This window comes from Pleurodeles waltl, chromosome 2_1 (assembly GCF_031143425.1).
Source record: "Pleurodeles waltl isolate 20211129_DDA chromosome 2_1, aPleWal1.hap1.20221129, whole genome shotgun sequence".
Classification (NCBI taxonomy): domain Eukaryota; kingdom Metazoa; phylum Chordata; class Amphibia; order Caudata; family Salamandridae; genus Pleurodeles; species Pleurodeles waltl.
The window spans coordinates 30,410,789-30,436,799 of NC_090438.1; the positions used below are offsets into that span (position 1 = coordinate 30,410,789).

Consider the following 26,011-nt stretch of genomic DNA (forward strand, 5'->3'; position numbering starts at 1 on the left):
AATTGTGGATACAAAAGTACAGGTTAGGGAAAGAACACTGGTGCTGGGGCCTGGTTAGCAGGCCTCAGCACACTTTCAATTGTAAACATAGCATCAGCAAAGGCAAAAAGTCAGGGGGCAACCATGCCAAGGAGGCATTTCCTTACAGTCGACATGGCACTCCCCTCAGGGTGCCATGCCAGCCTCTCACTGCCTATGCAGTATAGGTAAGACACCCCTCTAGCAGGCCTTACAGCCCTAAGGCAGGGTGCACTATACCATAGGTGAGGGTACCAGTGCATGAGCATGGTACCCCTACAGTGTCTAAACAAAACCTTAGACATTGTAAGTGCAGGGTAGCCATAAGAGTATATGGTCTGGGAGCCTGTCAAACACGAACTCCACAGCACCATAATGGCTACACTGAAAACTGGGAAGTTTGGTATCAAACTTCTCAGCACAATAAATGCACACTGATGCCAGTGTACATTTTATTGTAAAATACACCCCAGAGGGCACCTTAGAGGTGCCCCCTGAAACTTAACCGACTATCTGTGTAGGCTGACTAGTTTTAGCAGCCTGCCACAAACCGAGACATGTTGCTGGCCCCATGGGGAGAGTGCCTTTGTCACTCTGAGGCCAGTAACAAAGCCTGCACTGGGTGGAGATGCTAACACCTCCCCCAGGCAGGAATTGTCACACCTGGCGGTGAGCCTCAAAGGCTCACCTCCTTTGTGCCAACCCAGCAGGACACTCCAGCTAGTGGAGTTGCCCGCCCCCTCCGGCCAGGCCCCACTTTTGGCGGCAAGGCCGGAGAAAATAATGAGAAAAACAAGGGGGAGTCACTGGCCAGTCAGGACAGCCCCTCAGGTGTCCTGAGCTGAGGTGACTCTGACTTTTAGAAATCCTCCATCTTGCAGATGGAGGATTCCCCCAATAGGGTTAGGATTGTGACCCCCTCCCCTTGGGAGGAGGCACAAAGAGGGTGTACCCACCCTCAGGGCTAGTAGCCATTGGCTACTAACCCCCCAGACCTAAACACGCCCTTAAATTTAGTATTTAAGGGCTACCCTGAACCCTAGAAAATTAGATTCCTGCAACTACAAGAAGAAGGACTGCCCAGCTGAAAACCCCGGCAGCGGAAGACCAGAAGACGACAACTGCCTTGGCTCCAGAAACTCACCGGCCTGTCTCCTGCCTTCCAAAGATCCTGCTCCAGCGACGCCTTCCAAAGGGACCAGCGACCTCGACATCCTCCGAGGACTGCCCCTGCTTCGAAAAGACAAGAAACTCCCGAGGACAGCGGACCTGCTCCAAGAAAAGCTGCAACTTTGTTTCCAGCAGCTTTAAAGAACCCTGCAAGCTCCCCGCAAGAAGCGTGAGACTTGCAACACTGCACCCGGCGACCCCGACCCGGCTGGTGGAGAACCGACACCTCAGGAGGGACCCCAGGACTACTCTGATACTGTGAGTACCAAAACCTGTCCCCCCTGAGCCCCCACAGCGCCGCCTGCAGAGGGAATCCCGAGGCTTCCCCTGACCGCGACTCTTTGAATCCAAAGTCCCGACACCTGGGAGAGACCCTGCACCCGCAGCCCCCAGGACCTGAAGGACCGGACTTTCACTGGAGAAGTGACCCCCAGGAGTCCCTCTCCCTTGCCCAAGTGGAGGTTTCCCCGAGGAACCCCCCCCCTTGCCTGCCTGCAGCGCTGAAGAGATCCCGAGATCTCTCATAGACTAACATTGCGAACCCGACGCTTGTTTCTACACTGCACCCGGCCGCCCCCGCGCCGCTGAGGGTGAAATTTCTGTGTGGGCTTGTGTCCCCCCCGGTGCCCTACAAAACCCCCCTGGTCTGCCCTCCGAAGACGCGGGTACTTACCTGCAAGCAGACCGGAACCGGGGCACCCCCTTCTCTCCATTCTAGCCTATGTGTTTTGGGCACCACTTTGAACTCTGCACCTGACCGGCCCTGAGCTGCTGGTGTGGTGACTTTGGGGTTGCTCTGAACCCCCAACGGTGGGCTACCTTGGACCAAGAACTGAGCCCTGTAAGTGTCTTACTTACCTGGTTAACCTAACAAATACTTACCTCCCCTAGGAACTGTGAAAATTGCACTAAGTGTCCACTTTTAAAACAGCTATTTGTGAATAACTTGAAAAGTATACATGCAATTTTGATGATTTGAAGTTCCTAAAGTACTTACCTGCAATACCTTTCGAATGAGATATTACATGTAGAATTTGAACCTGTGGTTCTTAAAATAAACTAAGAAAAGATATTTTTCTATACAAAAACCTATTGGCTGGATTTGTCTCTGAGTGTGTGTACCTCATTTATTGTCTATGTGTATGTACAACAAATGCTTAACACTACTCCTTGGGTAAGCCTACTGCTCGACCACACTACCACAAAATAGAGCATTAGTATTATCTCTTTTTGCCACTATCTTACCTCTAAGGGGAACCCTTGGACTCTGTGCATGCTATTCCTTACTTTGAAATAGCACATACAGAGCCAACTTCCTACATTGGTGGATCAGCGGTGGGGTACAAGACTTTGCATTTGCTGGACTACTCAGCCAATACCTGATCACACGACAAATTCCAAAATTGTCATTAGAAATTCATTTTTGCAATTTGAAATTTTTCTAAATTCTTAAAAGTCCTGCTAGGGCCTTGTGTGTTAAGTCCCTTTTTAGCATTGTCTTTTAGAGTTTAAAAGTTTGTTAAAGGTTTGAAATTAGATTCTAGAAACAGTTTTAGATTCTTTAAAAAGTCTTCCAACTTTTAGCAAAATAATGTCTGATACAGAGATGAATGCGGTGGAACTCGACACCACGCCTTACCTCCATCTTAAAATGAGGGAGCTAAGGTCTCTCTGTAATATAAAGAAAATAACCATTGGCTCCAGACCTACCAAAATTCAGCTCCAGGAGCTGTTGGCAGAGTTTGAAAAAGCCAACCCCTCTGAGGATGACTTCACAGAGGAAGAAATTAGTGACTTGGAGGGCAATTCCCCCCTTCCAGTCCTAAATAGGGAGACCAGGGCCTCTCAAGCCCTGTCTCCAAAAATGATAGTCAGAAATGTTGCTTCCCTCACAGGAGGGTCCAGCATTTCTGAAATCACTGAGGATGCTCTCAGTGAGGATGACCCCCTGTTAGCCAGGATGGTCAAAAGATTGGCTTTGGAAAAGCAGCTCCTAGCCATAGAAAGGGAAAGAAAAGAGATGGGCCTAGGTCCCATCAATGGTGGCAGCAACTTAAATAGGGTCAGAGATTCTCCTGACATCCTAAAAATCCCCAAAGGGATTGTAACAAAATATGAAGATGGTGATGACATCACCAAATGGTTCACAGCTTTTGAGAGGGCTTGTGTAACCAGAAAAGTGAACAGATCTCACTGGGGTGCTCTCCTTTGGGAAATGTTCACTGGAAAGTGTAGGGATAGACTCCTCACACTCTCTGGAAAAGATGCAGAATCCTATGACCTCATGAAGGGTACCCTGATTGAGGGCTTTGGATTCTCCACTGAGGAGTATAGAATTAGATTCAGGGGGGCTCAAAAATCCTCGAGCCAGACCTGGGTTGATTTTGTAGACTACTCAGTAAAAACACTAGATGGTTGGTTAACTGGAAATGAAGTGTGTGACTATGTTGGGCTTTATAATTTGTTTATGAAAGAACACATTTTAAGTAACTGCTTCAATGAAAAGTTGCATCAGTATCTGGTAGACCTAGGTCCAATTTCTCCCCAAGAATTGGGAAAGAAGGCAGACCACTGGGTCAAGACTAGGGTAACCAAAACTTCCACTGGGGGGGACCAAAAGAAAGGGGTTACAAAAACTCCCCAGGAGAAAGTGGGTAACACTAGAAACAAAGAAAAAGAGTCCTCTGTAGGCCCCCAAAAACCAGAACAGGTGGGTGGGCCCCAGGACACAACCCAAAACAAAGGTGGGTACCAGGGTAAGAACTGGGATGCCACTAAGGCATGGTGCCACAACTGTAAACAGTCTGGGCACCACACCAAGGACACTTCTTGTCCCAAAAACAAACCCCAGAACAAAATTCCTGGGGTAACCAGTGTAGCCATGGGAGATGACTCCTCAGATGAGGAGGTCTTCCTAGCCTTCAACTGGAAACAGGGCCCAACAGGTGAGTTGGAGATTCCAGAGGGAAGTAGACACTTCCACCACCTACTGGTGAATGGAATCCCAACCACTGCCCTGAGAGACACTTGTGCCAGTCACACTATTGTGCATGACAGGCTGGTGCTCTCAAACCAGTACATCCCAGGTGAGACTGCCAGGGTAAGAGTTAGCCTAGACAGGGTCACTAAGAGGCCTGTGGCTTTAGTGCCCATAGAAGTGGGTGGCACTCTTAGCTGGAGAAGGGTAGTAGTCAGTACAGACCTCCCCCTTGATTGTCTCCTTGGAAATGACTACCCAGAGGTTAGTCAGAGCTCAAGAGAGGAACTGGTCCAGTGCCAGTCCTCTCCCAAGGATTCTGGAAGTCCTGCCTCTGCAGTAAATGCAAGCAGGCCCCAGAAGAAGAAGAAAAGAAAACAGAGTAGGAAGGGTGGACAACCTTTAGCCAAGGTTACAGCAAGCCAAGGAGATTCTGCTCCAGTAGGGGAGAACTCCAAAAATGGCCCTGATAAAGTCCAACCTGACCCACAAGAAGTCCTGGCTAGTCAGGCAACTGTTAAACCTGAGTGGGTGGCTCCTCAGCTAACAGAAGAAAGAGTGGAAGAAGGGTGTTTACTACAAGATGTGGTAACCCCCCACTCCAATACAGCAGACAGGCAACCTGAACCCAAAGAAGCCTGTAACTTAGCCCCTTCCCTTTTAGGTGAAGAGCTAAAGGTGTGGTTCTGGGCACTGACAGCTGTCAGTGGCCTCTGCTGGGTGTTAGCCTTTATGGCTGCACTATCCTTAGCATGGTGGTCTGACCCCATGCCAAATAGCAAGTTAGGCCCCCTGACCCTATTGGTCATGGTGGGGTTACTCCAGCTCTGGGTAACCTCTCTGGGTAAGCTAGGGGTAACCCTGGCCAAGATAAGGTTAGCAGAGGTGGATACCTCTAAGACCAAGATAGAAAGAATGGGTGGAGACATTGAAGAGGCAGACAAGAGGCAATTCAGACTAGGTCCTATCACTGTGGAAGTAGGTCAGTTCCCCAAAGGGAATGACCTGAACAGAAGGATGTAAGGCAGAGTAGGCCCTGCAACTAACCAGCCTATTTCTCCTACTCTTCCTCGCCTGACAGACTAGGAAGACTCTCCCAGCTTGGGCTGAGTCTCCTGGCCTGTGGGCTGGGGGGGGCTTGTGTAAAGAAATGGCTCCCTGTTGCAGTTACCCCCCACTTTTTGCCTGATACTGATGCTGACTTGACTGAGAAGAGTGCTGGGACCCTGCTAACCAGGCCCCAGCACCAGTGTTCCTTCACCTAAAATGTACCATTGTATCCACAATTGGCACACCCTGGCATTCAGATAAGTCCCTTGTAACTGGTACTTCTAGTACCAAGGGCTCTGATGCCAAGGAAGGTCTCTAAGGGCTGCAGCATGTCTTATGCCACCCTAGAGACCCCTCACTCAGCACAGACACACTGCTTACAAGCCTGTGGGTGCTAGTGAGAACAAAATGAGTAAGTCGACATGGCACTCCCCTCAGGGTGCCATGCCAGCCTCTCACTGCCTATGCAGTATAGGTAAGACACCCCTCTAGCAGGCCTTACAGCCCTAAGGCAGGGTGCACTATACCATAGGTGAGGGTACCAGTGCATGAGCATGGTACCCCTACAGTGTCTAAACAAAACCTTAGACATTGTAAGTGCAGGGTAGCCATAAGAGTATATGGTCTGGGAGCCTGTCAAACACGAACTCCACAGCACCATAATGGCTACACTGAAAACTGGGAAGTTTGGTATCAAACTTCTCAGCACAATAAATGCACACTGATGCCAGTGTACATTTTATTGTAAAATACACCCCAGAGGGCACCTTAGAGGTGCCCCCTGAAACTTAACCGACTATCTGTGTAGGCTGACTAGTTTTAGCAGCCTGCCACAAACCGAGACATGTTGCTGGCCCCATGGGGAGAGTGCCTTTGTCACTCTGAGGCCAGTAACAAAGCCTGCACTGGGTGGAGATGCTAACACCTCCCCCAGGCAGGAATTGTCACACCTGGCGGTGAGCCTCAAAGGCTCACCTCCTTTGTGCCAACCCAGCAGGACACTCCAGCTAGTGGAGTTGCCCGCCCCCTCCGGCCAGGCCCCACTTTTGGCGGCAAGGCCGGAGAAAATAATGAGAAAAACAAGGGGGAGTCACTGGCCAGTCAGGACAGCCCCTCAGGTGTCCTGAGCTGAGGTGACTCTGACTTTTAGAAATCCTCCATCTTGCAGATGGAGGATTCCCCCAATAGGGTTAGGATTGTGACCCCCTCCCCTTGGGAGGAGGCACAAAGAGGGTGTACCCACCCTCAGGGCTAGTAGCCATTGGCTACTAACCCCCCAGACCTAAACACGCCCTTAAATTTAGTATTTAAGGGCTACCCTGAACCCTAGAAAATTAGATTCCTGCAACTACAAGAAGAAGGACTGCCCAGCTGAAAACCCCGGCAGCGGAAGACCAGAAGACGACAACTGCCTTGGCTCCAGAAACTCACCGGCCTGTCTCCTGCCTTCCAAAGATCCTGCTCCAGCGACGCCTTCCAAAGGGACCAGCGACCTCGACATCCTCTGAGGACTGCCCCTGCTTCGAAAAGACAAGAAACTCCCGAGGACAGCGGACCTGCTCCAAGAAAAGCTGCAACTTTGTTTCCAGCAGCTTTAAAGAACCCTGCAAGCTCCCCGCAAGAAGCGTGAGACTTGCAACACTGCACCCGGCGACCCCGACCCGGCTGGTGGAGAACCGACACCTCAGGAGGGACCCCAGGACTACTCTGATACTGTGAGTACCAAAACCTGTCCCCCCTGAGCCCCCACAGCGCCGCCTGCAGAGGGAATCCCGAGGCTTCCCCTGACCGCGACTCTTTGAATCCAAAGTCCCGACACCTGGGAGAGACCCTGCACCCGCAGCCCCCAGGACCTGAAGGACCGGACTTTCACTGGAGAAGTGACCCCCAGGAGTCCCTCTCCCTTGCCCAAGTGGAGGTTTCCCCGAGGAACCCCCCCCCTTGCCTGCCTGCAGCGCTGAAGAGATCCCGAGATCTCTCATAGACTAACATTGCGAACCCGACGCTTGTTTCTACACTGCACCCGGCCGCCCCCGCGCCGCTGAGGGTGAAATTTCTGTGTGGGCTTGTGTCCCCCCCGGTGCCCTACAAAACCCCCCTGGTCTGCCCTCCGAAGACGCGGGTACTTACCTGCAAGCAGACCGGAACCGGGGCACCCCCTTCTCTCCATTCTAGCCTATGTGTTTTGGGCACCACTTTGAACTCTGCACCTGACCGGCCCTGAGCTGCTGGTGTGGTGACTTTGGGGTTGCTCTGAACCCCCAACGGTGGGCTACCTTGGACCAAGAACTGAGCCCTGTAAGTGTCTTACTTACCTGGTTAACCTAACAAATACTTACCTCCCCTAGGAACTGTGAAAATTGCACTAAGTGTCCACTTTTAAAACAGCTATTTGTGAATAACTTGAAAAGTATACATGCAATTTTGATGATTTGAAGTTCCTAAAGTACTTACCTGCAATACCTTTCGAATGAGATATTACATGTAGAATTTGAACCTGTGGTTCTTAAAATAAACTAAGAAAAGATATTTTTCTATACAAAAACCTATTGGCTGGATTTGTCTCTGAGTGTGTGTACCTCATTTATTGTCTATGTGTATGTACAACAAATGCTTAACACTACTCCTTGGGTAAGCCTACTGCTCGACCACACTACCACAAAATAGAGCATTAGTATTATCTCTTTTTGCCACTATCTTACCTCTAAGGGGAACCCTTGGACTCTGTGCATGCTATTCCTTACTTTGAAATAGCACATACAGAGCCAACTTCCTACACATCCTTTCAGTGGCATCTAATTGTGATTACACTCCCACAAGTCCACCGACCCCACCTCACTCAACTACCCTTTCAAATGGTTTTCAGTAGGCCCAAACTATAACAGATGTAAGGCAGTAGCATTCTTAATGGGATGACATGATGGACGGACATCATTCCATATGCAGCAGGGCTCGGGGATCCACTGCTATGTTAAGTTACTTGCCTCTCATCCCTACGTGGAGTACTGTCTGCCAGGGTTCAATAGGTATGAAAAGATGTTCAAACAAGAATCTCTCAGCTATCTCCTGGAAGAGTGTTCCATACCAGGACACAGGCAGTTGTCACTGCTCTAGTGGAATGAGATTAAATCCTTTGTCAAACAGGCTTGCTGGACTGTGAATGACAGCAATGCAATGAACATTCCATTTGTTCAATTCTTCTGCCTGACACAACTCCATCAAGGAAATTTTGAAAAAGTTGACATTGAAATGTTGTGTCTGCCTCAGCTCTCATGAAAAGAACTACAGGACTCTTCCGACCTACAACTCGTTACGGTTTCTCTCCTAACAGTGGCATGGCGCTCTGGCAAAATTAACAGAAAACTACATTAGCAAAGGGAAAACAAATGACAGAATTAAATGAAGATAGCTCCTACAACAAAGTGCCCTCAGGAGTCTGTGTCCCTTATCTGAGAGCGGTCAATGGGACTGGATCAGAAGCGCACGGAAATTAGCTGCTCAAACCCACTTGTAATAGTATAGAACCCAAAAAACTCAGACCCACTAATAATTCTTTCCCTTCAGTGGTATAATGCTGTGTATACATGCTACTGACCTGGATCATACTGCAAGTCCTACCTATACATATGCAATGTTTGTGAACTTTTCTAAGCCCCAAACCTATTCACTGAAACAAGCTTTGCCTGTTCTGAGGGTTTGTTCATCTTTCTAGTTCACTGACCTATCTGCTCCTAGATGCCAGATCCGAGGCAGGAGAACCGGGATTTCCAATCCTCAAACTCAAACTGCACGATTCAAGATCTCAACAAAGAGCCTTTCTGCTTTGCTATTTATACAGGAAATCAGAAAAGAAGGCATCCACAATTCAACACTTATCGTTAGTGATCTTGGGGAGGGGAAAAAATTGAGGGGAGGCGGGAGAAAAATGGCTGAAATAGTATGTAGGTGAATAAGACACAATTAAACTTGAGGCTTGCCCAAGCCACAAACAGACAATTTTGCTGAAGAATCAAAGTTTGAAAGCTGTTCAGTGTCACATTGTAGCTTTGTAGTGTTAGTATTGAGCCCTGCACTGTCATCCTCTATACTCAATTCTTTTCCTCTCAGAAACTGCAGCCAGAGATTTAGGCCGAATCAGAATGGAACTGTCTGTAGGTGAACAGACATCTAGTAAAGCAATGCAAAACCACCCGGTCTTTTCCAAAGAGGCAATATCAGTACCATGAACCGGTAGAGCTTCGTCCATCAAACAACTCTGTGCATGAGAGAACCCAGAGAAAATAACCTGCTGATCACCTTGAAGCATTTTCATCCCAAATAGTGGTGCTGGAAGAGATCTGGTGCTGCGAACCAACGAAGTGTAAACTCAGCTCCTGATCACTAAATCGTGCGAATGACTGTTCACACAACTCCGCGAGTCTGCTTGAATACTTTTTGCCAAAGTGGAGTTTAGAAAGTGTACAGAGTGCTCAAGAGTCCCTTCCCAGAGGACCATGGATTGTACACACAGTAGGTGAAGTCAAAAATTTAGACCTCAATGGTGAGCCCAGCCCTGGATCAAAAGGTACGACCAAGATGGGACGAAAGGTCACGTTATATGTGTGGGCCCTGCTTCAGAGTGGTAGTGGGCAGAGTCTGAGCTGGCTCCTAACATTAGGTATGCCAGGATCAAATGGTGGTGCATAGAGTAGAGCACATTCCATCCTATGTTTAGACGTCACTGGAGGACACAAGGGGAGTGCTCTGGGGACTGGGCCTTGAGCGGTGCCAGAGTAGGTTTCAAAAGCACCCATGGTTTGTAAATCCGGTGTCCCAGACAGCGCTCCAATAAGGCTCACTGTAGAGGACCCTGATGTCATGGAAAAGCATGAGGACTGAGGATGTGGGAGCCCTGAAGCAGCAGGGTGAAAAGCAGGCTCCTTCATGCTACTAGTTCTTCATTTCGTTAAATGCAGACAGTACAGAGCTCCAAAGTCTTTGGGTGAGGTTCACGCTTCGAATACACAGTAACACACAAAGGTAGGCCCCCGTCTACACTTCAAGACCTGCTAGACACCTTTCTCCCTACCACAGCGTCTTCACCCGACTGCTGCATCTTGGTTCAGCGAATCTGTCTAAGTGCATACTAAAGAACAGTCTGCATATGCCAGCTTGGTTTTTCGCATATGTTTTTCGCATGATATGGCTAAAGAGTATTACTAATCATTAAAAATCAGCAGCAACAGACTGACAAGGATGTACATGAAAAACTGGTTATAGATGACGCAATAGTTAGAAAGGTTTCAGTGATTCCAGTCTTGTTTTTAGATCTGTGCTATAGTCTTTCTGGTATGCTTGAGACGAGGTATATGCTGATGAATCCCAGAGAGTGCAGAGTTGAGGAAACTCAAGAACTCTGCAATATTTCACATTGTTTTTAAAAAAAAGAACTCTAAAACGTCATTGGCCTAGAGTTAGTTTCCACATAGTGCACTAGATGTCCTTCATAGTCGAAGTGAAAATGTGTTATTTTAAGGAAGAACAGTAATATTCTGCCCACCATAACATCCAAAGAGGTCTCTGAATGATGAAGACTGACAGAGATTGAGGTGATAAATATTCAAGTACTGAACTGCTGACTGGCAGGGCAGACAAAAACAGTGATCCTCTGTATGATGCCACAGAGAGGTGAATAAGAACCAGCAGTCAAACGTCCTTTTCATTGAAGATCTTCACAGCATCATCCAGGTGCTGACTGGTGGTAGACTGCTGTGTCTCGGGCAAAAAAACAGATTGAAAAGAATTAAGAAGCTTGTTGATGGAGATATAAAGCTGTTTAACAACAGGTTGTTTAGGAATCTAAGTATAGAGACTGATCTATGGTTCTGGAGGAGAGTAGGATCAAGTAGATGTAACCTAACTAGTTATCAAAAATCAGGAAAAGAAATCTCCCAGTATTAACAACTCTGAGAAGGAGAAGAGAGAGATCTTGTGTGCAGCCCTGAACTACAGGGATGGGGAAAGATAAGGTATATGTCCTGTAAATGGAGAGACTTTCCATGCTTTGAGAGAGTTCTTAGTGGAGTGATTAAATTTTCAGTTAAAATATGTTGCCAATGGCTGGAGAGATAGGAGTTTTTGAATGAAGGATTCAGTCTGCGCAGTGCTTTATGATATGAAACACAGTCCTAGACCAGCTGATAGTTTCCTCAGTCTCAGAAAAGAGAAGCTCTTTGCGTTATTTGCTTTGATCTTTGAAGGCTAGCTTTCTTCTTTGCAACCCTCTCAGATCCAACAACCAGCCAATAACACAGAGTACGAAATACAGAATCCATACAAAATACAAACCATGAAGGCTTGGTGCAGTTAGATGAGACACGGAATTAAAAAAGGCAGCAGAAGCACAGCTTGGTAGCAATCTTCTACATTGGTGTGGTTCAAATTCAGCCGAGGTCAGGCTAGCTGCATGTGTGCAACACAGGAAGCGTGTTCCACTAGCATAGTCAGCAAAGTTATAGTCTATTTAGTAGAAACTCTTTTGTAATAATTGTGCTGCCTGAGTGCACTGCCCTTTCCAAGGTAGTGGGTGTCTTAACACAAAGAACCACTGAAGAAATATACACAAGATGCATGAGCGAGCCTGTATAACAGCCGGAAAACTATTTTCTTCTTCTAAGAGACATGGTTTATAGGTTGCAATAAAACAAATCAAAGAACAAGAACTATAGCCATCCACAGTTGTTCGAGAGGGGTACAGAATACTTGTCATGTCACATATAGTCACAGGAACAGTACACCCAGATTAATCCCCCACATCAATCCGTGATGGCTTATCACCAGTCAGTGGCAGTGGAGCTGAAATCCTCAGCTGGTGGAAAACACCTGGGAGCTCCCCGGATCTATAAACTTTGTCAGAAGTCCCCCCCCTGACCCACAGGTCTTCCTCCACTCTTTCATCATTTCTACATTTTGCGACATAACCTCCTCAGCTGCTGCCTAACCAGCTGCAAAAAAACACTTAGCATAAGTTTACAGGCAGGCTAGATTTTATTTATTAAGCACAATGCAGTAAACAGAATCCCTATATGTGTCAATGAACTGATCACCAGAGAAAATGTAAAGCCAGGTAAGGGTCAGAGGCCCAGCCGAACAAAAACGTCTTTGCAAATAAAGACATGCAATGAACAGGAGTGTACTGTAAGAAGGGATGTCTTCAAAACTAACATCTATACACAGCAGGTCATCAACAATGGAGTAAACTACATCTATTTTTAACACTGATTGAGGTATGCTCGAAGCTTAACTGGTTAGACATGGGTTAACACACCAGGAAGCTCATTTTGTCATATGCCTCAAAGAAGGCACTATGAGACTTATGTGTAGAAGGCACGCTGCTGTGTGAGGGCAGGTTTTTCCAGTGTAGCCACATATCTTCCTCCATTTGGCTTCTAACTCATGCAATTTCTGTTTGACAGATTGTAGCTGTGATGTTTCTCAAAGGCATGTACGCATGTGCTATTTACAGCACCAACCTCACCAAAGAGCACTGGGGCACTGTACAGTGAACGAGTGATTGGAGGGGTAGCTGGCTTCTGGATATATCCGGATGAGGGGTTCTTTAAAGAAGTGAGTCTTTGGCTCATCCCTAAACTAGAATATGATTGGGGCTGTCCTGGTGGGGCACATGGGCTTGGACTCGACAAGTAACCTCAGAAGCCATGTCTTCCAAAGCTCCAGTTCTGACCCTCCCAACAGTGGTGCGTGACATGAAGTCCGTGGACCCTTGAAGGATGCAACACATATTCAGGGTGACTAAGACTGTTTGCAGACTAATAACATACATAAATATATGTGTGTGTGTGTGTATTTTCACTTAAAAAAAAACAAAGGTTACAGGGACTTTAGAGTTAGGCTCACATTTCAAATGTGCAAAACCATACAAATTCACCTAATATAGTTAGAGTTATCTCAAGTAACTTTAACTCATGCTCCAAGGTAACTAAACTCGAGCCCCGCCATGCAGTTTTTTTCATATTTTTTTTTACTGCAGATATTACATTGATATTATCAATGATGTTATCAAAGACGTCACTACCTGTGGGGAGTGGGCCTATTCCTGACCCAGTGAGCCTAATTTTGTGTTCCCATTGGTAGCCCCCCATAGGGCTGGAACTAGCCTGACACGGAACACTCCTCCTGACTAGCTCATTTTCCCACCAGTCCGGGTCCCAAATGGGCCCAGGCGAGGGGGAGGCATCTCCACTGACTGGTGAAGCCGGGGTCACATAAAGGCGGCAGAGGCCCTTAAAGCCTCCTGCATTGATATGCTAATAACTAGCCATCCTGCTTGGGGGAGGTGGTAACACCTCCGCTGAGAGACGGATTTGTTCACTCCATTCAAGATGTAAGGACTTGAGACCCCCTTAGTGGAGTAAAAAGTGGAGAAGAATAGAACTGAGTTTTGCATCCAGTCTTGACCGTATTGAGCACTCAAATGTCTTTTGTTTTCCTCTGCCACTTGGGGAAAGTGGCAGGAAATGTTCCTAAAGAGCACATGGGAACACTGGTGACCACAACCAGTGCCCTCTGGGTAATTTGTTTTGCTAAAAATCAACAATTTCAGTGTTGCCGACTCAGAGTTCACGCATCATATTTCTTGTTTCACTAGCACTTAAGGGAAATAAAATGAACTATTGGCAATGTGGCACTAGCAGTAATGACAAACACAGAAGTGTAGGTGTTCTTTTTCTTGATACCCCCGAACCTGAACCCATTAGAGTAAAGTAAAATAAAACCTAGTAAGTAGGTTAACAGATTGGTAAATTTGGTTTACGTTCCCTCAAACTCCCAGTTAGAGCATGTGTAACTATAATACCTTCCTACAGGTTAGCTGCATAGTTTACAACTATCTACAATACCCAGACATGGCTGAAAGGGAACAACTGCATCAGTGACAAATGCATCACACGAAAGAAGATCAGCAAGACTTACCTGTGCAGCAACAGTGTGAGACCTGGTGGGAAACAGCTTGGTTATACACGCGGTGTTAAACCCGGCCTCAGATAGGCCGAAAGCAGCCCGCAAGCCAGCTCCGCCAGCACCAACAACTATGGCATCAAACTCATGGTCTACCACAGGGTACTGGGTGGAAATCTACAAGAAAACACAGCGTTACTGCCAAAGGGTGCAGCGGTTTCAATGAATCTACTGTCATACTCAACAGGATGTTAATTTGTTCAAATATTCATTGAATTTAAAACTGGTGTTGAAAAGCAGCATCAGGTAAATGAAAACATACAGGTGAACATCATGGACTAACCAAAAATATATTTCAAGAAGCATACACAGCAGAGCATTAGTAAAAAAAAAGAAATATTACATTCCTGTGTGTGTATTGCACTTATGTAGCCCGAAGACCACTTAAACGCACTTGCATTAAGTCAGGTGTGGACAGGCGAAGCTCAGAATAGGAGATTAGGTCGAGTACTTAGGACAAGGAAAGGAGGAGAGCAATTTACTTGCTAGGTTGTTCGACAGATTTTCTAATTTGGAAATGTTTAAAAACCTAAGACAGATGAAACAAGGGTCTAATTTACTAGAGCACTTCCTTTACAACACAGTAAATGTAGAACAAGGTGTCAGAGTGAACATATACCACATCAGCCTTATCCTGCAAGTGAGCAGCCGTCACTGCACCACCTCATGTACACATGATTTCATTTTTTGCAGCCCTAAGCATCATATTCCTTTCAACGCCAAGGTCCATAAATCAGGTGTTTTTTTTTAACCAAATTGCAAAATCATGTCCCATAAAAAGTTGAAAACAACAAACCAAAGAAACCTCTCACAGAACATGTTGGCCTAATCAACAATTAACCGATTCAGATATCCCCATGGTTCTGGAAAAAAAACATTTAAGTTTTACTAGAGTAGAATAGTACTTTTGAAGAAAACTGTGGGTGCAACTCACAGAGCAGACTATTTTTTTATGATAATAAGGGGGTCTTCAGATAGCAATGTATTCCTACCTGCATTCTATCACAATATACACAGTTAGTGGGACAGATGTCTTAATAGCTTTGAAAGGCAGTGCTTTCTTAACTGACCATTAAAATGAACTGTTTCATGGTTTCCTACTAGGGGACTGGACAATCTGCAAGCCTTCCGTAGAGGGTTGTATCTTTCAACAAGTCTTATCCAATGTATATTCCTCAAACTCTGTCCTCTGGTGGATGGGTACCTAAATGCCATCCTTGGCAATGGTTTCATGAGCTTCCATACCCCAGTGACTGCCTTGTAACCAAAGCGGTGGAATAACCAGTTTAGATCACATCAACAAAATGACTCCGACCAGTTCCCCAGTAGCCTGATGTGTAAATAAATAACATCCTGGAAAAACTCACCCATTTAAAGCCACGATGCAGATCCTGGAGGACTGCTTGAACAGAGCACAATTTTAGTTCAATGTCACCTCAAAGAGGAATACATATCAGCATCATTGAGCCAGCTAACTTCTACCTCATGTGAAAGGGCCCTGCACACCAATGCTGATCAACTTCTGCTAGCGGTAGAGCCTTATGGATGCTGCATTCCTTGAGGACTGGGAATAAATCTCAAGCTCTGGCCAAACATGCTAATGTGACCAGTGAAGGAGAGGACTTGTACTATTCAGGAAGGAGACGTGAACTGCACTGGCCAATGTGGAAGGAAGCTGACCCCAACTGCAGAAGGCCCAAATGACCGAAGAGCCATCTGCATGGAAGTCATCTCAGTGGACAAACTGCCTACGGTCTTTGCAGCCAACCAGACCAAGATCCAATGCAAAGCAATGCCCATGTTCAAGGAGTTACACAAATCTCCTCCATGGTGACATATATGGGAAGCTTGTACAGACTTAGAGACTCTGCCACCTTTATAGTATCAGTTATCATCCACACTGAGAAGGGCACAGAGGTCTTTCCTCTTAACTACCACTGGGATGCTGGATGTGGTCGATCGCCCCCACCCTCAACCAATCCCAGAACAGTTTGAACCATCTGTAGCTTCCATGTTTGATGGTACAGCAAGTCTCCTGCAGGGCTCTGGAAAGTGTGCTTTCCTGCGCTATGCTGAGCTCCTAGTAAGTGGAAAGCTGCTGTGGGCTTGTTGATTTTTACCTCAGTAAGCATGACAATCTGGCGAGCCCACCGAGGGTCTCCTTATTTACATGGACTGTGACCCCCAAGTTTGACTCAAAGGTCAAAGGGAAATACAAAGTGCAACCCTACCTTCAAAAGAGCAGCGTCTGCTCTATCTACCCAGCCTGTGATGCATAGATAGTGTTATCAACATTACTCTATAGTCGGGGGCATCTAGGCTCGGACAAAGTGAATGAGTAGCAGGGCTAGATTATGACGGTGGTGTTTGTGCTATTACAAATGCACATTATAAGCCTGTGTGTTCTCTCAAGTAAGTGTATATGTCATCAGCATCAAGGTTGTTTCCATTCAGCCATGCCCATTACTACCTCAAGCATCTAAGAAGGAGTTTTAATGCACAAGCAGTGCTAATGTTACGCTATCGGTGTTTTTATAGAACCCTAATCACCCACGAGGGTATCCAGACACTATCAGTGTATGAAGTCTGCCCTCAATCAGTCATTTGTAAAGTGCAACACTATTACCCTAGAGGATATCTGGCCACTGAGAGTGCTGCTTCTTCGTCGAAAAGGAAGGTCCATTCGTCGAATGGAAGGTCATTCCAGGCTTTGGAAGTGATGAAGGAGAAAGTGTGGCCCCTGCTATGGATGCGATGAATGCAGGGGACTTGTGCAAGGGCGAATGAAGAGGAGCGCAGGCGTCTCGAGGGAAGATGGAAGTTTAGCCGTTGGTTGATGTAAGACGGTCCCGTTTGTGGAGGGCTTTATAGGCATGTGTGAGTGTCTTGAACTGGCATCTTCTCTCGACAGGGAGCCAGTGGAGTTTTGAGACGAGGAGTGATGTGGGTACACTTGGGGAGGGCCAGGACGAGTTTGGTTGCTGCATTTTGTTTTGTCTGGAGTCTTCTGAGGAGCTGGGAGGGGATACCCTTATAGAGGGTGTTGCCGTAGTTGAGGCGCGTAGTGACAAAGGATTGTGAGATAATCTTTCTGGTGTTCACTGAGATCCATTTCAAGATCTTGCAGAGCATGCGGAGGGTGCGGAAACAGGAGGAGGCGTCTGCGATGAGTTGTTGTTGTTGTTTCATGGTCCGTTGGCTGTCCAAGATTATGCCGAGGGTGCGAGCGCAGTCAGTCGGTGTGGGAGTGGGTCCCAGTTCTTCCGGCCTCCAGCTGTGGTCCCAAGTGGAGGTGTTCTTTCCAAAGATTAGTACCTTGGTTTTGTCAGAGCTCAGTTTGAGGCGGCTGTCTCATCCAGTTGGCTACATTGGTCATGGTGTTGCGGAAGTTGATTTTGGCGTTGGAGGAGTCTTTGGCTGAGAAAGGACGAGCTGGGTGTCATCGGCATAGGAGATGATATTGAGTCTGTGGGCTCTGATGATGTCCGTGAGGGCGGGGGAGGCAGGGGGAGATCCTGAGTGATGATCCTTGGGCCATGCCACATATGATGTTCTTGAGAGCAGAGGCGAACCGAGGTAGGTGGATGCTCTGGGTGCGTCCTGATAGGAAAGAGGTGATCCACTTGAGGACATGTTGAATGCCAATGTTGTGGAGTCTGTCGATGAGGCTGTGGTGGGCGACTGTTGAAGAGGATCAGAACCACTGTTTGTTCTTGGGTGAGGAGGGTTTTGATGTAATCTGTTGCGGCGATGAGCGCGGTCTTGGTGCTATTGTTGGCCCGGAAACCTGATTGTGAGGAGTCAAGCAGGTGGTTCCGTTCTAGGAAGTCGGTGAGCTGTTGGTTGATGGCCTTCGAGTACTTTAGCTGGGTATGCGAGCAGGGAGATTGGCCCGTAGTTCTTGAGGTCGCTGGGGTCTGCTGGGAAGGAAGCTGTGGAGATGGAAGGGTTGAGGAGGTTGGTAAGTTGAATACTAATTATGTCGGATCCATGGTTGAAGAGATGGTGGAGGCAGGGATTGGTGGGTGCCCTGGAGAGGATGGAGGACATGATGGTAGCGGTGGTCTTGATATAAAGTGCAGGCCAGGTGGTTATAGCTGGGCTGGGGTTTGCCAGTAGGATGAGGTTGTAGAGCATGGGTGAAGTGGATTGCGAGTTAAAGTTGTTGTCAAATATTGGCAAGCGTGCTATGGAAGTAGTCTGATAGTGAGTCGCAGAGTTGTTGGGAAGAGTGTAATGTGTTTTCGGTGGCAGTCAGGTTGGAGAACTCCTTGATGATGATCTTAAAAAGTTCCTTGGTGTGGTTGAATGCATAGTCCATGCAGTTGGTGATGGCTGTTTTTTGGCCTCCTTGATTCACAGGTGGTAGTTGCTGAGTGCCGATTTGTGTGCGACTTTGTCAGAGGGGTCCTTGGAGATGCACCATTATTTCTCGAGTCGAAGACAGTTACGCTTGGTGGATATGAGCTGTGAGGTGTACCAGATGGCTTGTCTTGACATTCTATTGGCTTTAGTGGGTTCCAGAGGGGCAACTTTATCAGCCCATTTGTTGATTCAGGCCGAGAAGTTGTGAACAGCCTGGTCGAGGTTGGTTGAGGCGTCAGGTGGTGGGGATGCTGACAGCCTGCATTCATTGGTTCTCAGTTACCTTTCCCCAGCTGCGGTGGGTGATGCTTCGGTGCTTGGTGATGGTGTGCTGGGTCTTGGAGATTGTGAAGTGGACGATTGTGTGGTCGGTCCAGGAGAGTTCTGTGGTGTGGGTGAATGTTATTCTGTCGCTGGAGAAGAAGATGGTGTTGAGGGTGTGCGCGACTCTGTGGATGGATTTGGAGACTGGTTGGGTGAGTCCGATGTTGCTGAGGTTCTCTAGTAGCGATGTGGAGTTGGCGCCCTTTGGGTCCTCAATGTGGAAGTTGAGGTCGCCGAGCAGCATGTAGTGGAGGGAGTCGATGGCGAGGGGGGACAATGATGTTGATGATGGCGTCGCAGAAGGTTAGTCGGGGTCCTGGTGGTCCTCCTTATGGTTGTCTTGAGAGTCAATGTTTAATAGAAATTTAACGTGCTCCATGTCTGGAAAGTATGCACAAAGTGTAGCTGTCACTCTTCCCTAGATGTGTACTGGAGCCAGGCTGCAAAGCACAGAGTTACAAGCACAGAAAAATTCCCACTTTCTTAAAGTGCCATTTCTAAAATAGTAATGTAAAAATTAACTACTCCAGTAAGCAGAACATGGCAACGCCACTCCTTGCAGATCAGAAATTACCACTTAAAAATATAGAAGGGAATGCCCAATGCCAAGCTAACAGAGGACCAGTCCTCACAGTAGTGAAAAAACGAACTAGGCGGTTTGTCACTTCTAGGACAGGCAAATCATAAGACTACATTTTACATACACAGCACCTTGACCATAGGGCTACGCAGGGCCTACTGTAGGTGTAATGAAAGGGGAGTTTAGGCCTTGGCAAGTAGTTTGAAACACCAAGTCAATGTGGCAGTAATCAGTGCATGCAGGAACCCCAGTAGCAGGCCCGAGACAGGTTTGAAAGGTGATTTCTGAGGGAGATGCAATCAGCGTTGCAGGCCCACTAGTAGCATTTAATTTACAGGCCCTGGGTGTATGGTATACCACTTTACAAGGGACTTACAGGTAAATTAAATATACCAGACAGGTGTAAACCAATCATACCTTGTTTTAGGGGAGAGAGCACATGCCCTTCAGCACTGATTAGCAGTGGTGAAGTGTCCAGGGTCCTAAAACTAACAAAAAGGTCAGAATAATAGGAGGTAGAAGGCAAACTGTTTGGGGGTGTCCCTGCAGAAAGGGCCATATTCAACACTCGTTAATTGTACTAGACAAGGAAGCACTGCTACATCACCAAGGGGGGTGACCACAAGTCATCGACAGCCAAAATGGTTACTAAATCTTCCTGGAAAAAAAGATGCAACTCTTTCTATGGGTGCTTGGAGGAGCAAATTCTGGAATAACCTTGTGGTGGTGCAGATTAACATTCGTCTGATCAGGCGAAAAAACACCTTCCTTGCATGGGCTGAGAAGACAAGATGTCTCCGGTAGCACAATGGAGAGCTACTTTGCTGCATTATGAGAGTACCGAACCCCCCGCAACTGGAAGATGTGTGGTCGTACTGAAGAAATTCCTTGTGGCAGTCTTGCACATAATTGTCTGTAGGGTGCCTGGACTTTAACCCTACACCCTTTAAGTCATTAGGGATTTACCTTGATCAGTTTACTTTAAGACCACCTTTACTCAGTCTGCATTTACAAAGGAAGACCATCATCTCACACACAGCATGAGCAAAACAGGTTAATACAGCTTTAATTTGCTACTATTAGGGTTAAAAAACAATAAGTTACCAGTACATTTATATTAACATTTCTGTTCTTGGTTTAGAGTATGGGTTAATATTGTTAATATTACTGTAATAGCTGGAGTACTAATTTCAATTCAAATTCAGTTTTGGCATGAAAATAATATAAACACATTGAGAATGAATGTGTTTAATAAAAAAGGGCATTGTTGGCATTACTGACAGAATAAAGTGTAAACATTTAATTTACTATTAAAGTAAGAATTAATTTAGCAGACTAGAATTTAACTGTAAATAAATAACATGGCTGGGCTTGGTGCTAGGATTACAACAAGGTTACCCATTTTATTGTAATTAAATAGAAAAATATTAGATTGGGTTTGAGGTCATTGATTTATTGTAGTAAAAATACCTTTTTTTTTTTTAATTTAGTTAGGGTTGGTGCTACAGTAGGGGAACCTATTAGAATCAAATAACATTTTAATGTAATTAAATTTAGATTAGGGTAAGGTGAATTATGGAAAGTAATGTAACTGAATTAAACTAAAAAGAAAAATAAGATTGACTTAAATATAAACAGACATCAGGAAACAGCATGATGGTTAAGTTGGGGATAGGAGCAAAGGAGGATGAAGAAAGGTGGGAACTTAAGGGTGGTAGAAGTAAAGACATACTCCTGGTGGGGTTTCCTTGCATCCAACTCCTGTCTTTTTCCTATAGATATGATGAGGAAGGGGTGGGGGAAAGTCAAAGGGGACGATATGGGATGGGAGACGAGGTAAACTTGGACGGACTGAACACCCCCAACAGTTCCTAAAACATATGTATGATCTGCTGTTAAAAGTCAGTAAAAAAGATGCGAGTTGAACTATAAAAACAGCCATAGAGGCTAAAAGGGTCAGCGCAGGAGAGACCCTGCAATGAAACGCAGCATGGGTATGGCGTAACTTTCAACCATAAACATTTTAACAACTTAAAATGTGCTCCGGGATCCCATAAACAGATGGAAATCCAATGTTTATGGAAATCAAAACCAATCTCATGCATGGAGTACAAGGTGTCAGGGCAGTAATCTGTGCTGACAATAGCCAGACTCCCATGACACACACTTCCAGGAGATACAAACAGGACTTCACGCAGGAATATAGCCAACATTTCTAAGATACATTCACACCCAGCACCACACCCACAGCAGCGCTTCCACTGGGTCCAAACAAGAGACAGTACCAGATGAGGGAACAAAGCCGCTCTTTTTTAGCTTCATATGAAGTCACAATTTGACAAACGTTTTAGCAGCACCACCGAGTGAGCTACCTTCAGCTCTGGAACCAAGAACTGAAATACTGTAGCGGCCTCGACGACAGAGCACACACACCCCAAGGTGACCATGGAGCACGAGACTGTTTATTAAAGATACAACACAGACGGGTGCTACTACTGCAGCAATCGCCCAGAAAGAATTGTTCAAAACAGGAAAAGAACAGCATTGTTTTTAACAACTTGAAAACATTTAAATGATTAAAAGTGAGCTGAATATGTGGTGATCTGCAACTGAGGGGCAAAAATGAAGAAGGCTAGCCATTCACGGCTTGTCGACTGGACCAAGGCAGAGACCGAGAAGCCCTGAAAGTAAATATTGTGAATCCACTGTAGCTGCCGGAATGCACTAAAAAACCCTAAGTTTGTTACTACGAACTTTGGAGACTGCAAGAGTATTGCATGATTCACGTACCGTCCTACCCTGAAGGCGCACCTTGTTTTAAAGGCTAAACTAGTTCACAAAACTCAAGACAGTAGGGAAAAATCAAAGAATTTAAAAAAAGGGGACTAAAGGACAGCGTTTTGAGTCATACATTTAGCAGAAGGTAAAACATGAGTAGCTAGTACAACTACTTGGTTTGTTTCCAAAAAGAAAACACTGTTTTCAAAAGGTGGGAGTTGGAATCTTCATACTCAGTGTTAAACTGATGGAGACCACTCCGAGGTCTGGTCTGGGGGCAGAAGGAGCTGAGGCACAGGGGTCCGGCTGACACCTTGGATGGAGATGTGAGAGGCCGGGGCCAGGAGACTGCAGCATCAATACTAAATAGATGTTCAAGGACTTGCACTGACCCAAGAAGGCAGAGACATTCCCATTGTGTTTAGAGTCAAGGTAAGTGCAATCTGAAACCAACTCCACGATTAAAGTGCTCACCTATTAGTGATGATACCAAATTTTGACTTCACAGCACACAGCGCTGTACTAATGTACAACTAATTTAAGTATTATTAATGTTAACATTAATAATGCACAACTACTTAAAAATTTATGAAAGTCAACAAAAAAAACAACAAAAAACAACAAAACAAAAAAAACACTGATGAGAATCTGAATAAAAACGTACCGAATTTGAAACTTTAGCAGAAGTGTCCCTTCCTGGAACAGTGAAATGAAATTTTCGAGAGACGGCTGTGGTCGCCGCAGCCCATAACTGAAAGAGAAAAACTTCATTAAAACACTAGTAAATGTTATAATTAACAGATTAAAGCAGTTTGTTTTAATACGAATATGCAAAGACTGCTTACTTGCGCTTGAATACTTACAAAATACACAAACTATTGTTTGGATTTGAAGGGGAAAAAAAATCAAAATAAATAGTAAAACAATTGTTAAGGCTACCCCCATCCCGGACCACGGCTTCTGCAGCGCTGTTGTACTGAGCAGTTTGAATCTTGTACCCGCTGCAAACCTGGGTGCCCTCGGTGGGTCACGAGCGAGGGCCTGATCCATGCTGGGGGCTCAGGACGAGCACAGACCTTTTAGAATCACTGTATGTACATTTACCTTGTATCTCTTGATAACCCTGCACGGGTTAAGCCTTCATGAATGGGATGAAAGCAAAGCAAACCAGACAGGTGCAAAAGAAAGAACCACGGATGGATGACCGGATGCCAGCACTGGTCTAGTAGACACTGTCACTCTGCAATGACAGTCCAATGATACAAATATCATCTGTTAAATAATAATCCGAGATGTATTTGCCTCAGACTTTATTTTTGCGTATTCCATTAATATTGCCATGTGCTCGACAAAGCTGACTCTTCATTAAAACTGTGTAAGTTGACTTCCCTGTGAACTCAGTTTTTGTGTAAAACCATTTCCTCCTCTGGGCCTCTCCACTTATCTAACCAAGCTGACTTTCAGGATACCGAGCCACAGCTGTATCCTTCTTATCATTATGCACGAACAGAACTGTACCTCTTCCCACCGCATTCCAGGGGCCTCCTGCAAGGGATATCCTCGTAAATTATCAAACCAACTGTGATAAGACTGACATTTGACAAATGAACTGTCACTTTGCCGTGTATTAGCAGGATACTCCCGAGACAGTGGGAGTACAAGCAGGAAAGACTAATCAAATGTATGTACGTCAGCAGGATGCTCTCGGGTTAAAAGGAGAACTGTTTGAAGATTTTGTGTTCGCCAGATATGGAGGGGTGGCTTCCTGGCTGAAGGGGGGCAGCTTAGCTATATAAGATTGTACGTTGCAGAATGAAGCAGCCAGCCTCCGTAGGAAAGTCATTCAGACTGTCCTGGGACACTGTGCTCAGCTCGAGCTATTATCTGTTTTACTAATAAAACTTTTCTCTTCCTCATCAGTCGTGACTCCGCCTGTTGTGTTCTTTGCTGGTAAGAGACCCTGAAGGCCTAGGGTGTCCCCTCCACCGCTGGGAGAGGTGAGCCTGCCTTTCCCGGTTCTTCAGTTGGCGCCCGAACAGGGACTCCATCAGTGGCACCCGCCGTCTGCTCGGAAGGAGGAGGAGGTTCACTGCAGGACTACCAAAGGGGGCGCCCCACAACTGATTTGGGAAGTATCTTTTTCCTCGTGGACCTGCGGTACTCCAGCGGTGCTCCCCCCTCTTTGTCTCAACGGGCGCCGGCGGCTCTGCCCTGACTGGAGTTCCTGACATAGCTGGCCCTGAGTTCGGAGTCCTGACTGAGGAGGAAGACAAGAGTAAGGTAAGGACAGGGTTAACCCCTGTCTTTTCTGTGTCTGTCTGGTAGGTGTCATTCGATCTTTGCAAAGACCGAAGTCAGTGGATGTTTTGTAAAATAATTAACTGTCATAATATATAGATTGCATATTTGCTTCCGTTGTTTCTGTTTTCCATCCACTGATACTAAGTTACAACTGTCTGTTTAAAATAATGCCGGCATTCAGTAAATTAAGGAAATGGTGCTGTTTTTGTTGTCAAGCGGACTCCCGCTTGGAGGAGTCTTGTCCGGCTCCTCCAATTGGAACTCCTTGTCATGAAATGTATGTAAAACACGGGGTGGGAAGTATAATATGGACTGACATATGGCGTAAAAAGACTAGGCATAGTGCTGAATTACAGTGGCCACTGCATGGGACTTTTGATGAACTGAAAATTGATTTTTTAGAAGAAAGATTATTTGCAACCAAAAGTAGGCCTGGTATGTTTGATTCACTCAGGTTATGGCAGAAAGAGGGTAGACAAAAACGAATTAAAGCAGCAAAGGATGCTAAGAGACATAATGCAAAATCAGATGCTGAGAAAGCCCAAGAATATGACCGGCAGAATGCAGAGCAGGGATGGGCCCAGATAGATAGAAGACACCAGTTAGATACAGACAGGATATATGTGGTTCAACAAACACCTGGAAAAAAGAAAAGAGACCCCGAAAAGGATCCTCTCATGCAAGATGTCCTAGACTGCCCCCCTGTTTATACCCCAACAATATATCCAGCTTTACCCCCAATTGCTCAGATGCCCCAGCCATTAGGTTCACCAGTGAATGCAGTAACATTTGCCCTACCACCACAATCTGAACACCAGAGACCCCCAGCATCAGCTCCAGTGACCCCCAGGTCAGACTCCCCAAGCGCTTCAGCCCCCTTGCTACAAATAAAAGACGAGAGCTCAGACGATGATGGCCTCACAATATCACCTCCCCCAGGACGTCCACGACGCAATAAATTGACAGAAGAAAGGAAAATTAACACAATGTTGCATAAATATATCTTAACACAACCAAGCCTGGAGACTATTTGGCAGAATTTTGCTCAGTTTCAAGCAGTACAACAGGCAGACATGATACAACGTATGTGTGAGATACTAATGGAAAAATGGGACGAAAATTTAGATAGCAATCCCCCCTTGCAAGTACTCAGAATAAAACAGGAGGTAGCCACAGGCTATCATCAGGGAAAGGACCTTAAGGACTACCTCCGTCAGCTGTTAAGTTATAGGAAGAAATACCACCACAAGAGGGATAAAGAAACAGGTTCACCCAGTCCTTCACGTATTCCTTCCACTCACACAACACAGCACCCCTTAAGGGAAGTCCCACCCAGCTACGTTCCAGCCACAGGAGAGGGTGCCGCGGTAGTGCCCGCTCACTGGAAACAACAATTTGTGTACCAGCAATGGGATAGAACAGAGGTCCTAGCG

The 26,011-nt window shown here is 46.2% G+C and overlaps 1 protein-coding gene across 1 annotated transcript in view; it reads right to left on the reverse strand.

Moving 5' to 3' along the window:
* Positions 1 to 26,011, reverse strand: part of SDHA (succinate dehydrogenase complex flavoprotein subunit A) — a 123,116-nt gene that overhangs the window by 82,491 nt on the left and 14,614 nt on the right. The window contains exons 2-3 of the mRNA XM_069209154.1: positions 22,942 to 23,028; positions 14,186 to 14,347 (exon numbers count right to left, since the gene is read on the reverse strand). Coding sequence (XP_069065255.1) covers positions 14,186 to 14,347; positions 22,942 to 23,028 — 249 coding nt within the window. The remainder of the gene's footprint in view (positions 1 to 14,185; positions 14,348 to 22,941; positions 23,029 to 26,011) is intronic.